The 14508-nt window shown below is 40.1% G+C and overlaps 1 protein-coding gene across 1 annotated transcript in view; it reads right to left on the bottom strand.

Annotated features, from left to right (window-relative positions):
- The window catches only part of Aida (axin interactor, dorsalization associated), a 33902-nt gene extending 19410 nt beyond the window's left edge, over window positions 1–14492 (bottom strand). The window contains exons 1-4 of the mRNA XM_050142874.1: window positions 14235–14492; window positions 7621–7690; window positions 939–992; window positions 513–567 (exon numbers count right to left, since the gene is read on the bottom strand). Coding sequence (XP_049998831.1) covers window positions 513–567; window positions 939–992; window positions 7621–7690; window positions 14235–14344 — 289 coding nt within the window. The 5' untranslated portion in view covers window positions 14345–14492. The remainder of the gene's footprint in view (window positions 1–512; window positions 568–938; window positions 993–7620; window positions 7691–14234) is intronic.
- Between the last annotated feature and the right edge of the window lie 16 nt (window positions 14493–14508).

Here is a 14508-nt window from a genome sequence, read left to right as displayed (position 1 = left end):
ATATTCACCTCTGCCCATACTGCAGACATTTCAAGAAAGAGAACACTCATCTGAATCAGCAAAAAAGGAAAAAAAAAAAAGGAGTGGTAGTGGCCTTCAGGCAGCATCTTAACCACCAAAATATTTAAAGAAAGTATTTACTTCAGAAAGTTTTAGAGGAAAAGGAAAGAAATAAACACCACAAGCAAGAATTTCGTAGCATGGGCTACAGTTCTCATGCCATGTAAACTGATTGGCATCACTGACTATAGTTTATCTTCTTCCTTAGACTGTGCTGTAAATGTCTGTCAAAGAAACCAATCTTATTAAAGCCACCAAAACAAAATAAAGGTTAATAGATATTTACACCAAATTATAACTACTACAAATATTGCAGAAATTTAAGAAGGACTAAAAAAATGTTACATAGCTAGGTATCAGGAGAAAACCACCACCTATGCTAAACAGTGTTAACATCTACCGTGAATTATTTCCCTAAAGAGATGACAAGAGCACCAGAAGAAAACACTTACTTGGTTCTAGCTTCTTCAGGTCCTCCAGTTTAAATTCTTCTTGGGACTGTGTGGACTAAATTTAAAATATGCACATTACATCTTTTTACTACAAAGATTTCACTGTACCCTATGTCTCTTAAGTGGTAAAACCAAAAATTCAAAGTGACTCAAAATCTATTTCTTGCATTCAAGGTAGGAAACGAAAAGTTCCAAACTGGGTTTTGTTTGTTTTACATTCCCAGTATATTAAGGCTAAATGCAATAAAAAAAAATTAAAGCTACATCTTTGATTGCTATAGTTTACAACATATGAACCAAACCCTGTGAGTGTGCGTGTTACTGAGGAATTCCCTTGACTGTAAACTCCCCTGAGATGACACAGCACGAATGTCTACTATTTCAGCAGAACAATCATGTCAGACAGCTAAGAACACCTCTACTTACCTGTAACGCTGCACTTCGCAATTCTAAACATGTGGCAATTTTGCCTATGGTTCTCTGTAGGGAGATAAAAAACAACAACACTATACTATAAAATAATATCGGGTAATTTTTATCAGTAAGAGGTTTTTTTTTTTTAAACAAGTTAAATCTTATTTTTCTGTAGCATCTGGTAGACTCAAGAGAAGAAAAGCAGGACGCAAAGGCCTGAGATGAGGTATGTGTGTACTCTCCACAGGAACAGCTCACAAACAATTCTCAGTAAAGGTCACTTTGGTAACAGCTTTGAACATGATTTAAAGGGTAATGAATATAGTTAATAAAGGAAACCAATATGGAATTTCCCTCCAAAATTAAAATTAGGGCTGGCAAGATAACCTAGCAAGTGTTTGCTGCCAAGACTAATGACCTGAGTTCAATCCCCAGAACATGCATGATCAAAGAAAAGACCTACAAGTTATCCTTTAATGTCTATATGGATGCGATGGCCCATACATCCACACACATGCACATACATACATAAACACTCACATACACATACATAGAATGCAAAAAAAAAAACCCATTAAAACATTAAAAGTAGACTACCATATGGCCCAGAAGTCCTACTCCTTGGTGAACAAAGGACATGACATCAGTATGTTCAAGAGATATTTAGACTCTCTTGTTTCCTGCAGTCCTATTCAGTTGCCACAAACCAGAAAGACCCCTAAGTATCCACTGACTGACACACGAATAAGGAAAATGTGCTCGTCCATACAATAGGACAAGAAAGACCATCATTTAGAATTAGGGATCAAGCTAAGCCAAGTAAGTCAGGAACAGAAAGGCAGGGACCACACACTCTCGCTCATCTGGAACATTAACAAGCTGAGCAGACAGAGTGGTAGCTAGAGGCTGCGGAGAGACAGAGGAAGGGAGGAGAGGGAGAAGATGGCAAAGGAGTGCTCAGTTACAGTAGGACAGGAGCGAGAAGGTGCGCTGTGCTATCACCACACAGTGGGATACGGCACACTTCACAGAATCCAAAGAAAGAACCCGAAAGGCCAGGATGTGGTGTGGTTGGTAGAGTGCTCGCCTGACATGCACAAAGTCCTGGGCTCAAACCCTAGCACGACAGGCTAAAACCAGACACAGGGCACAGCCCTCAAATCCCAGCACTCACGCGGTAGCATGACTAAGAATTCAAAGTCATCCTTAGCCACACAGCAAATTCTAAGCTGGCCTACGCTACACAGCTCGACTTAAAAAAAAAAAAAAAAAAAAGGGAATTTGAATGTTTTTATACTACAAAGATAATAAATGTTTGAGCACATAAGTTTAATTTGATTTAAGTGTCACACAATAGATAAATGCACCAAAAAAGTCTTATCAACAGGGCATGCTGGTCCACCCATGACTTTCTTTAATCCCAGCACTTTGGAGGCAGAGGCAGGTGATTTCTGTGAGTTCATGATCAGCCTGCTGCACATAGCAAGTTTAAGGACAGCCAGGGCTACACAGTGAGAAACTGTCTCAATAAGATATAAACAAATATACAAACAAATCATATTGCCTGTTAATATGTACAATTTTAATGTTTTTCTGTGTGAGTTAAATTTAAATAGCTGGGCATGGTGGCACACGCCTTTAATCCCAGCTTCCAGATAATTAGAAGCAGGTAGATCTCTGTGATTTCAAGGTCACTCTGGTCTCCGCTGAGTTCTGTCACAAAAATAAATACACATATTAATTAAATAATAAATTCAAATATTCCAAAAAGAATGTCAATGCTCAGTGGCATAGTTCCTACCAAGCTTTCCTATTTCTTCTCCATTCAGCCTATAATTCACCAAAAGATTTAAAATTTCTTAAGTCATTAGCACATTATCATAATGAAATCTGACTAAAGCAAACCTAACTTATTTAAATACATGCATAATACAAAAATCAGTATCTAATAAATAGCAAGGAATTTGACAGTCAGATACTTTCTATAACAAGATATAAAATGGACACTAGTGACTCGGCCAATAAGATCATGTCCTACGTGACAAAGTATAAAGCACGGGCATGAAAGAACAAACTCCAACACGGGAGCTTACACACCTTACCGGGATACAGTGAGACATGCCTCAGAACCAAACTCAGTTTAGAAGGGTGATGCACAGTTCAAAGAGAAAGTTTTGAAAATGTAAAGTTCTATATTTAGATACAGCTTTTTACACACATGCGTGCACATATAAATACATATATAATTCTAAGGACTGGAGAGATGGCTCAGTAGTTAAAGAGTACTGGTTGTTCTTGCAGAGAACCCAAATTTAAGGCCTATAAATGACTTGGCAGCAGGAACTCCAAATGCAGAAATCCCCCCCCAAAAAACAATCCTTTTTGGCTTCTGTAGGCACTAGGCATGCAAGTGGTGCATAGACATACATACAGACAAAACGTCAAACACAAAATAAAATGTTTTTTAAATTTTTAAAAGAATTCTATCTGCACTGAGATATATTAATATACTAATTGTTTAAAAATGATAGTGTCTACTTCCTTTTCTTCTTTATTACAAAATCTACTTAATTTCATACACTTAACACCTAAGATTAAAATGTAGTTTAGCAACTTGTTCACTAATAAACTCTTAAATATAAACTTTTCTTTTTATAGAACCAAGAGCCTCTTATACAGAAATGCAGTGCACTATAGCAAAAATATCAGTAGGCATTATTCATAACTATTTTAATGAATGACACCCAATCTCAGTATTAAAAAAGAAGTGGGACACTATCCTTCCAGCTGTGGTAGTAAGTTAAAAACATGTAGATGCCCTTGATGTCAAAATGGTGTGCTGCACTGAAATATCACAGATAAATGATTAGAGAACTCAAGTCTAGGCAGGTCAGAGTTCAAGTTCAATAAGACTAAGCACTGGGGAGCCAGATTGCTCAGGGAATAAAAGAGATAACTGTGCTTGCTATGCAAGCCTGCCAACCTGAGAGGTGAGGCTGGGAAGAACCAGCTCCTGAATGTTGTTCTCCCTAGTAATTAAATTTTAAAATAACAATAATAAAAAAGACTAAGCAAATAGCAATAGTGGTGCATAGCTTTAATTCCAACACTCAGGAGGCAGAGACAGGAAGATCTCTTGAGTTCAAGACCAGCCTGGTCTACAGAGTTCCAGGACATCCAGGGCTATACAGAAAAGCTCTGTCTCAACTGCCCCTGACCCCATTCCCCCAAAAAACTAAGCACAAAAGATAAGATAAGTCAAATTTTAAAGATTTAAATTATTAACATTCATGCAAACTAATTGTTCATACTTAATACAGTATAGAAAGTCTAGATAAATGCTATTTTACTTTGCCATTTCCTCAGAAAATTGACAGCTAAAAGGAACAATTAGGAGAAAACATTTTTAAAAAGTCAATTAAAGAAATAAATTAATTGTGCTATAATGTATTCAATCTATATAAGGGGAAAATCAGTTGAAATATATGTAAAAAATATAGTCTCAGCTAATCCAGACTTTAAATAACTAGTCATCTTCTGTCTAGAAAGAGAGAGAGAGAGAGAGAGAGAGAGAGAGAGAGAGAGAGAAAGACTATGTGTAAAGAGATAGGGGTAGCAAGACGGTTAGAGATAGAAAGGGAGACCCTAAAAATATGTAACACGTATATAGTACTGTTACCACTAAATTTGACTCAAAACAGGGAAAAGCTTTCTAAGCATCATGGGACAAGATGATCATTTCTATGCAGAAACTTACATGAGAAAACCTACGACACCATGAAGGAATTCAATGGAATGAAGCATTTGGCAGCTTTCTATTAGTTATTATACTCAGCTGTCATAATAACAAAACTATTGAGAACTAAAATGAAAGCTAAGTAAATAACCATGAAAGGGCATGAGTAAGAATAAGCTTTCTAGGCATGGTGATGCATGCCTTTAATTCCAGCACTCAGGAGGTGGAGGCAAGAAGATCTCTGTGAGTTCAAGGCCATTTTAGTCTACATAGTTAATTTCAAGATAGACAGGGGTACACCATGATCAAAAAAACCCAAAAATATATAAGCTAACAAAGACAACAACAAACATGCAAAAGTAGACAGAGAAAAGACCATGAGGCCCCTATGCTACACAAAGAACTAAGGCAACTAAGGAACACTGAAAGCAAGGTGGTCTTCCTCAGAGAAGAGCACATCAACTGGTTACCCAACAGCCCTGGAAATACACATGTAAGTGACATTATGGACGGTGAGCACATTATAATCAGGAATATGTATGTATATAAATATACACATATGCAAGCAACAACAATAAAAAAGAGGCTATGGATTTGAAAGAGAGTAAGGAGGGGTACACGGGAGGGTTTGGAGGGAGGAAAGGAAAGGGGCAATGATGGTAGTATATCATAATCTCAGAAATAAATATTTTTGTAGTGATATTTTATTTGTGTTGTATTAAATAAAGCTTGTCTGAAGAACAGAATGCAGAACAGTCGTCAGCCATACAGGCCAGGCAGTGGTGGGACACACCTTTAATCCCAGCACCTGCATAGTACATGGGCTGGTGTTCTTATTCTCACTGCTAACAGCAATTTCCTACGTATTCCTATCAATTCTCAAGAGTCTACAAAATAATGGGTTTCATTATTGCATTTCCTTTATGTTTTTTATATTTAAAGTTAATGTCTTAAAATGCAGAATTATTGTAATTTTGTATTGTAATATTGTAAAAATGAAAATTTTTACCTTGAAACACATGATGTATCTTACAATAATCCTCTGAATAAATGCCAATAAACTTAGAGCCAACAAAGCTTTACTTATAAAATACTTTCAAGAGGTTACTATGAGCTAGAAAAAAAAATTCTGCTTCACGTGGTGGCTCACACTATAATTCCAGCATCAGGGAAGCTGAGGCAGGAAGACTGCCACAAGTTCAAGGCCAGAGATACAAAGTGAATACAGGCTACCTTGGGCTACAAAAGGTAAGTCCCTGCTTCAAAACGCCACACACACACACACAGACACGTGTGCGCACACACAGACACACACACAAAATAAAAATAAGAGGAAGAGGGGACAGAATAGAAAGAATAAAGAACTGTAGAAATACTGATTTTTAAAAAATTCTTTTGATAGGTAATGGCACATGCCTTTAATCCCAGTACCTAGGAGGCAGAGGCAGCTGGATTCCTAAGTTTCAGGCTAGTCTGCTCTACAGAGTGAGTGCCAGGACATCCAGAGCTAGACAGGGAAACCCTTTCTGGTTCTTTCAAAGTTTCACAAACTTTTGAATAGTAAATATAATTATAAACTTTGCCACTATTACCAAAACGCTGAAATAGTAAAAAGCATTAACAACAAAAAGTAATTTAAAATAGAAAACATAAATTAATTTTGCCACAAATAAAGTAAAAAATATCTATCATTTTTCTTTTTTCTTGTAGAAAATATAACTTTTTTTTTTATCCTGTGGCTTATGGGCCACACACAACATTTAACTGACAGCTACTTCCCTATGTGACAATCAAATAAAGCCTATTATGGCTTTATTTGTGTATGTTTCACTTGAATTTTTAAAGAAAATTGAACATTTAGAAGTGTACAGCTTGACTTACATCCATAATGTAGCACATAATATAGATATGAGGTCTGATGCCAAGACACAGGCAGGCCCAGGTTCTGTCTGTTTACAGCAGGCTTGCTGGCAAGCATTCTAAGTAACAATTGTCTCAGAAATCCAGCATCCAGGGATAAAGTGAAACCTCCTAGGTAAAGCTATTAGAGCTTTAGGGACAGAGTGTCTTTCAAGGTCCTGCAGGACTCTAATCCCTCATCTCATAAAGACATCTGGGCCCAGTGAGTTCTGTTTCTGTTCGTCTAAAAGAGAAACAGAACTCACACAAAGGTGATCCTAGCATTTGGGATCACACGCCTATAATCCCAGCACTAGGGAGGTGGAGACAGGAGCAATATTTGGCTGGGCAGAGAGAGGAATATAAAGGGGAAGAGACAGGAACTCAGTGGAGGGTGGAATCTGAGGTTGGTGGAGAGCATTGCAGGATCGTCCCTATGTTTGTCTGAGCCTTGGTAGAGGTCAGATTTCTCTAGTGACTGGCTGTTTTGCTTTTCTGATCTTCAGCTTGAACTCAATATCTGTCTCTGGGTTTTTATTACTCATGCTACATCTGCCCTCCCAACTGCTGGGATTTATGGTGAGCACCATCATTACCTGGGTAAGAGGCCAGATAATTCTTAATCTGTCCTATTTTCTTTTTAGTCTTACACTTTTTGTTATTTGGTTTTGGTTTAATTTGGGGGTTGTGAGGTGCTCACTGGCTTATTTTGAGAGAAAGAATTAAGTGTGAAGTGGGATGTAATTATTCATAACCTTGCTTCCCCAGGTGACTGTAGTACAGTCTAGGTTTCCCCACCTTATTTAAAGTGAGAATGGCTGACTAAATAAATGGTAGGTCATCTCCAAATGACCACTTACTATCAGGCAAAACACAATCAATTGTTTTTTGTTTGTTTGTTTTGTTTTTAACTTAAGCTTGAGAGAGACAGAGACAGAAGAGCATGCATGTGTGTGTGTGTGTGTGTGTGTGTGGTGTATCTTGCTTACTGGACTGAAAAGATAGAAACCCTTTCCTTTTTATTTGTAATCAGATGCACCAGAGACTGTTTTACGGTACCTTTTGCTCTTCAGTGAATTCAGAATTATTGTGTTGAGCTTGGGCCTCCTTCTGTAGGTGTCTTGCTAATCTATAAGAAGAAAACATTATTCAGAACTGAAAGTGAGCAAGCTATTTTTAACAGCAGCAAGATGATACAGGTTAATCTTTTAAAAACAATGAAGCACCATGCTTTGTTGTGATCATGTCAGTCTTCTTCAGCCTTAGAAGCACTCTGAATGTGCTACAATACTTTTCACACCACGTCACTGGGTAGAACCTCAGCTAGGAGAGCAAAAGCAGAATGATAGGGCTGGGGGGGGGTGTCTCCTAGGGCGTGGAATCCAGCCCTCCCTGACCTGAACAGACTCCTCTGTAACTACCCAGATTCAACTTAGACTCTACTGCTGAGCTCTAACTGCTCTACTAGCTACAGATATTTTTTATCAATCTACTTATTATTGATTTGCTGGTTAGTCCAAAATCAAATTACATCCATGACAAAGTGGGAATACTCTATCAAAATCCGTTTTTGAAGGTAATTGTTTTCGGAGAAAAGAAAATTCCACCATTCATAAATAGAAATCACTGATTACCCAATTATCCTATTTTTAAAATGGCAGCTATGGGCTGGTGAGAAGACTCAGTGTCTGCCTCAAAGCCTGATGACCCAGATTTGATCCCCAGGGCCCACATGATACAAAGAGGGAACCACTTCCTCAAGTTGTCCTCTGACCTCCACACACAGGGTATACATATATATGTAAACAGCAGGCTGACTGAGAGTTTTCAAGGGTGAATCAATGTTTCTACTCCACGTTCAACAGTAAGGATCAAACCTATATGTTAAAGAGTAAAGCAAAAAGTACCAACACTTAAAACTCTCTCTTTCACACACATGGGGGTAGGGAGAGGGTTCTTGAGAAATATAAAAATGGCCATTAAGAAGACAAAAAGATTCAAATCATTAGTCATAAGAAAACGCTTACCAAATGACAAGCTACCCCTTCACTGCCAAAGATGGCTATGATTTAAAACATAAAACAAAGGGAGAAAATAACAGGTGTTGAAGAGGACGGACAAAAGCAGGATCCTCATACCCTGCAGGTAAAAACACAGAAACGGTACCAATCATAGGGAGAAGTTTGTCAAGTAATTAACTACAGACTTAAAGACCTAGCAATTTCATACAAGGTATACATCCAAAAATCTCAAAATATATGTTCACATGAAATCCTTGTACACACATGCATTATTCATAATCACCAAAAAGTGGGAACAACTGAAATGCTCACTAATGAGTGAATAAATAAAACATGCTATTCCCATTCATGAACCGCCTTCTTTCTTTTCTGTTTGTTTTTTGTTTTTTGAGACAAGGTTTCTCTGTGTATCTCTGGCTGTCCTGGGACTCGCTCTGTGGACCAGGATGACCTCAAACTCAGAGAGTCACTTGACTCTGCTTTCTGAGTGCTGGGATTAAAGGAGTGCACCAACACCCAGCATAAAAGATTTTTCACTGGGACTAAAAAAATACCTCAGCAGTTAAGAGCACAGGTTGCTCCTGCAGAGCAACCAGGTTCAACTCCCAACACATAATAATTCCCAACCATCTGTAATTCCAGTCCCAGGGGGTCCAAAATACTCTTATACCAGGCACACATGTGGCACACATACATACAGACAAAACACCTATACACATAAAATTTTTAAAAATATTATTCAGTCATAAAGAGGGCTGAAATTATGATAACATGTTATAATATGAACTTTAAAAATATGCTAAATGAAAGAACCCGCATTAAATGGCAATGATTCCACACAAATGAAAAGTCCATAATAATAAACCCATTGAGACAAAAAATGATGAGCAGTTGCTTCTACCTATTGATTTATTTTCTCCCAAAGCTGGGAATATATTTTCTCCCTAAATGCTACTTGAAGACTTTCAAGGACTAATATGGCCATTTTCCTTGTTCAGGACTCATGCTGATTGGTATGAAGTACTTCCTAGAAATGCAGCTTATAGGATTATAAATCAACTATATGCTGAATTTATACGATATAAATTTATACGTGACGCCTCTTGAATTTAGGGGCATCACACTGTGACACAGTTGCTCAATCTAAGTAAGTCTACACATAATTTGCCAATTGTGGTTATTAGGTCAAGCAGGGTGACCACCAGAAGAAAAAACACAGCTTGAAATTCTTGTTCAGATACTAACAAACAATAGAAAAGACACTAAATTCAAAGAGAATCTCATGTACAAAAGGTAGACAACAGACCAGGAAGACATATTACAAAAATAAAGAACTTACATCCAGAATATATAAAGAACCTTTAGAACTTTATGTGTGCAAGGTAATTCAATTTTTTAAAAGATGCAGAAAAGATCTGGAAGGTACACAGAAACTTACAGAAAGAAAATAAGTATGAAAAAAACACTCAACACCACGAGTCATTTGTGAAATGTAAATTAAAGCCACAGTGGAGTGTGTTATATGCCCTCCAGAAGGGATGTAATTAGACAGGAACACATGCTAGCTACATGAGAAAAACCCTTCCACTGCTGGCAGAAACATGAAATGGCATCCATATTCTGGGCAGTGGCGCAACCGGTTTCCTTTAAAGTCACACATCTAACACCAGACCCAGCAATTCCCCTCATTGGTATCTATCTCCTCAAAAGGAATGGAAATGCATGTCCACATAAGGAATTACCTGGGCTGGTGAGGTGGCTCAGTGATTAAGAGTGTACACTGCTCTTACAGAGAACCTGAGCTCGGTTTCCAACATCCATGTCAGGCAGCTCACAAGTGCCTGTAACTCCAAGAGACCCAAACTTCTGGTCTCCCAACTTCAGACACCTGCACACATGTGTGTACACCCCCCAACACACATAGTTAAAAATAAAATTTAATTTTGAAAAAGAATTGCTGTAAATGTTAAAGCAGCATTGCTGATAATAATCAAAACTTGAATGTCCATTAATTAGTTGAGTAGGGTCATGAAATGTGATGCACCTATACAATGTAACATTTTTGCTCACTAGCAAAAAGTGAGACAAGCTAAATGAATCTTAAATATTATGCTAAAAATCATCATTAGGTAATTATTACACAAAATGTCCAGGAAAGACATTATGAAGACAAAACATAGGTAAGTGGTTGTCTGAGGGTCAAGAATGTGGCATGAATGCAAGTGAGCACAAGGGATCTTTGGAGGGGGTGGCCCGAATGCGGTGTGGGGACAACTGCACAGCTGGGACATGCAAAACGTGTCAGTTTGTGGTGTACAAGTTATACCTCAATAGTTTTTGTTGGTGATGGTGGTGTTGTTTGTCTTTGGAATCGGGGTCTCAACTTGTAGTCCTCCATGGGTGGCCTGGAACTGGCTATGTAGAAAATTCTAGACTCTAACTTGCCTGCCTGACTCCCAAGTACTGGGAGTTAAAAAAACAAATGGCAACAAAAACTCTCTATCTCTCTTTTTAATGTTTTAAAAGTCAGGCAAAAATACTTTAATCTTTTAAATACATAAACTCAAATTTTCATGTGAATGGAAATTCACAGGAAAGGTGAGACCTGATTCTGTGCACTGAAGGAAAAGCTACATGCTCTGGAGAATCAGATGAACGAACGAAAAAACTGGTTATGAGCAATGGGAAGAAAATAGTTCAGTAGTCTTCTCTAGGGGCTGGAGAAATGGTTCCACAGTTAAGAACACTTGCTGCACAATCCTGACAACTGGGGCTTGAACGCCAGCACCCACATCACTAGCCAGGCATGCCTGGCACACCTGTACCCCCGGCACCCACACCACTAGCCAGGAGTCCCCAGCACACCTGTAACCCTGGCACCCACATCACTAACCAGGAGTCCCTAGCACACCTGTATAACCAGCACCAAGAAAGCAGAGACAGGAAGATCACCGAGGCTGGATAGCTTTCAGTCTAGCAGAGAACATCCAGGGAGGCCTCTCAGAAGGAAAGTTGAGTGATGGAGAACGTCCACTGCACACACAAGTGCACATAACTCACATAAACACAAATAAACCTTTAAAAGTTCTCTAGGGTCTCATCTCATCCTACAATGGTGCCTACAAGTAAAACAGGACTGCTCTTAGGATGTGTCTTAAATATACCTGGAGCACATAAGTGACTGACAGGAACCTCATCGCTACAGACAGAAATTAGTGTGTCTCATCCATCTGTAGCAAAGAACCAGGATTTCTCTCCACCAGTTCCCGGCTGATACTCTGCAGATACAAGAAAAAAACCAAAACCAAAACCAAAACCAAACAAAACAAAACAAAAAAACCCTACTGCTAACAGGCAGGTGAGATGGCTCAGGAGGTAAACTGCTCGATGACCTGAGTCAGTCCCCGGGAAGGCCAGAACTGGATCCTGCTAGTTTTCTTTGACTTCCATACAAAGGCACCAGGCACACATTTTGTGTGCAAAAATACATCCAGGCAGAACACTCATACATATAATAAAACTTAAAAACAAAATACAGTATTCTTAAAGTGAAAGTACATATACTATGCCTCCAACATTTCCTCCATAAACCAGCCTCCATACGTTGTATGACTATGAAGACAGTATGGCTTCCCAGTTAAAAACCCCAATTATCTCCGACTTCTCCCTTAATTCTTGATATCCAGCCAGTGACTAATTGTTCACATTATTATCACGGTCCTCGATTGGCCTCCTTGGCTTTGGTCTTTCCTTCCAAAAAAGTGTGTTCAAAAATAAGAAAAGGCAACTTGTTTCTATTTCTGGTAGATTAGGAAGACTTAAATTCTTGGCCTCATTTATGCATAGCCTGAATGTTACAAAGTTTGCCCAGTCACTACATTTCTGTTGGACTCTGACAGTGCCGTTTTATAAGAACTGGAGAGTATAGTACTCTGCAGCTCTCCAGTACAGTGGCCAGTGTGGAGACTCAACAAAGGATCTGCATGTGCCTGTTACTCTCATTCCCACTAAGCAGCCTGCATATTCAATTTTCCTTTGTAATTCCAATTAGACATGGCATTCTTCACTTTCCATTGGAAGGTTTGCTGCCCAGTCCCAACAGCTGCTAGGTTCACTGCATCACAAGCAAGAGGCAGCTTTGCATTTCAGGCCACTTTAATTATTATAGATGGTGACACACACAAACCCTCGCGGGCTACCCAATCAAGGTACAGAAGAGTGCATTCTGCAACAATGGAAGGACTCTTGAAATTTGTTTACAGAATTTGTCTGTCAATGTTTTAATCAAACAAAGCAATTTATTGTTAATTTAAATATCAGCAGAAAGGGACTGAAATTAGAAACCCCCACCCCCCAGATTTCAAAGGTATCATATTGTGAACCCAGTTTTTTAAATTTTGTTAAAAAGAAAAAGAATTCTATGTCTAGTGGGCAGTTACAAAAACAAATGAAATCACTTGGGAGTTCAAATACATGTTAGTAGTTGTCCATAGCAAAACACCCAGAGCACTACATTTTTGAATTTATAGACGATCTGTCAGTTAAGACCGGCAGAGAACACCTATATATCCAAATTATGTCATGGACTAGCCAAAAACAAGTGGCTATTGTTGGGAAAGGATAGGAGTTTTGATTCTCCCAAGTATCAAGCTTGTATTCTTTCCAGAAAAAGCGAAGGGGATGGTCTCAAAATTCGAGAAACATCAAAGAATTTATTTTAAAACCGAGAATTAAATAACAGTTCGCAAACAATAGCATTTAATGAGCAGTTTCTTCGTCCAAGAAACTAACCAAGATGTTTATACAAATTTTCTAAGTGTCTAAAGCTTAAGTGGAAGAACCAGAAAAAGATGAGACTCTAGGTGGGTGAAGGAAACCAGTCCTCACTTGTACCCTGAGGCTATACAATGTACACAGGAAAAGGGGGAGGGACCCACGGAGGGAGTGGCGGCTCCTGGGCCTGGTCTATTCACATTTTGCTCCCCTCTATTCACATCCTGCGCGGACTCCACCCAAAGCAGCCAAGCGAGAGGGTGGGTGGGACTCACAGCCTAGCAAATAACAGTCCCAGAAATCGAAAACGAAATTGAGTAGGAATTGAGAAAACACCGCTCACCAGACCGAGGGGTGGAGAAGGAGGGCGAGGGGCAAGCAGGGACCCTTCTCGTGGCAGGAGAGGCATCCCTTCCCCTTCCCGGGGACAACCTCCACTCCCGCCCTAGCACATCCCTCCTCTCCTACACGTGGAGAGTGCAAGACACACACACGCAAAACAAGGCCACTCATCCCCGGAACGTGGGCGGAGAGCACACAAGTATTCCCTGGGCATTTTCGAAGATTTTTGTTTCCCCTGGAGGGGTGGCAACCTGGGAGAGGCGGCGGGAAGGAAAGGAGACTACCAAGGGAACGAAGGAGAGAGCCAGCGAGGGCCCCAGCTACCTGTTGAATGGACCCGGCCCTGTGCAGAAGAGGGACAAGGAGAGAGCTTCCCCGGAGGGCGGACGGGGGGGTCCCCGAGCAGCCGGATCTCAGCCCTAATGCTTGCGGGGGGGCACCCCAAGAAGCCTGCGCTGCGGGACACAGTGATGCGAGACCTGGGCAGAAACAAGGGGTGGCGACCTGCCTGGCCCGTTCCCGCGGTTAGTCACTCACATCTGATACTCATCTATCGCCTCCACCAGCTGGCCCCAAGAGTCGAAGTCGGCGCCTCTCCTAAGACTGGCGCCCCAGCGCTGCAGCAGACTCCGGGTCACCTCCGACATGGCCGGTCCCCGCCCCGGCCCCCTCCCGCCCCTACCCCAGCAAGGCCGGGCTCTAGGGCGCCATCCTCCCCGGGCTTGGCCCTGGCATTAACAGGGCCGGGAGGAACCGCTAAGGCCACCACCGCCACACGCCGAGGAGCCGCCCAAACCCATTTGCCGCCACA

Source organism: Alexandromys fortis, unplaced genomic scaffold (assembly GCF_014885135.2).
Source record: "Alexandromys fortis isolate MF-2015 unplaced genomic scaffold, M_Fortis_MF-2015_v1.1 scaffold_51, whole genome shotgun sequence".
In the NCBI taxonomy this organism is placed as follows: Eukaryota; Metazoa; Chordata; class Mammalia; order Rodentia; family Cricetidae; genus Alexandromys; species Alexandromys fortis.
This window is presented reverse-complemented; position numbering and strand designations above follow the sequence as displayed.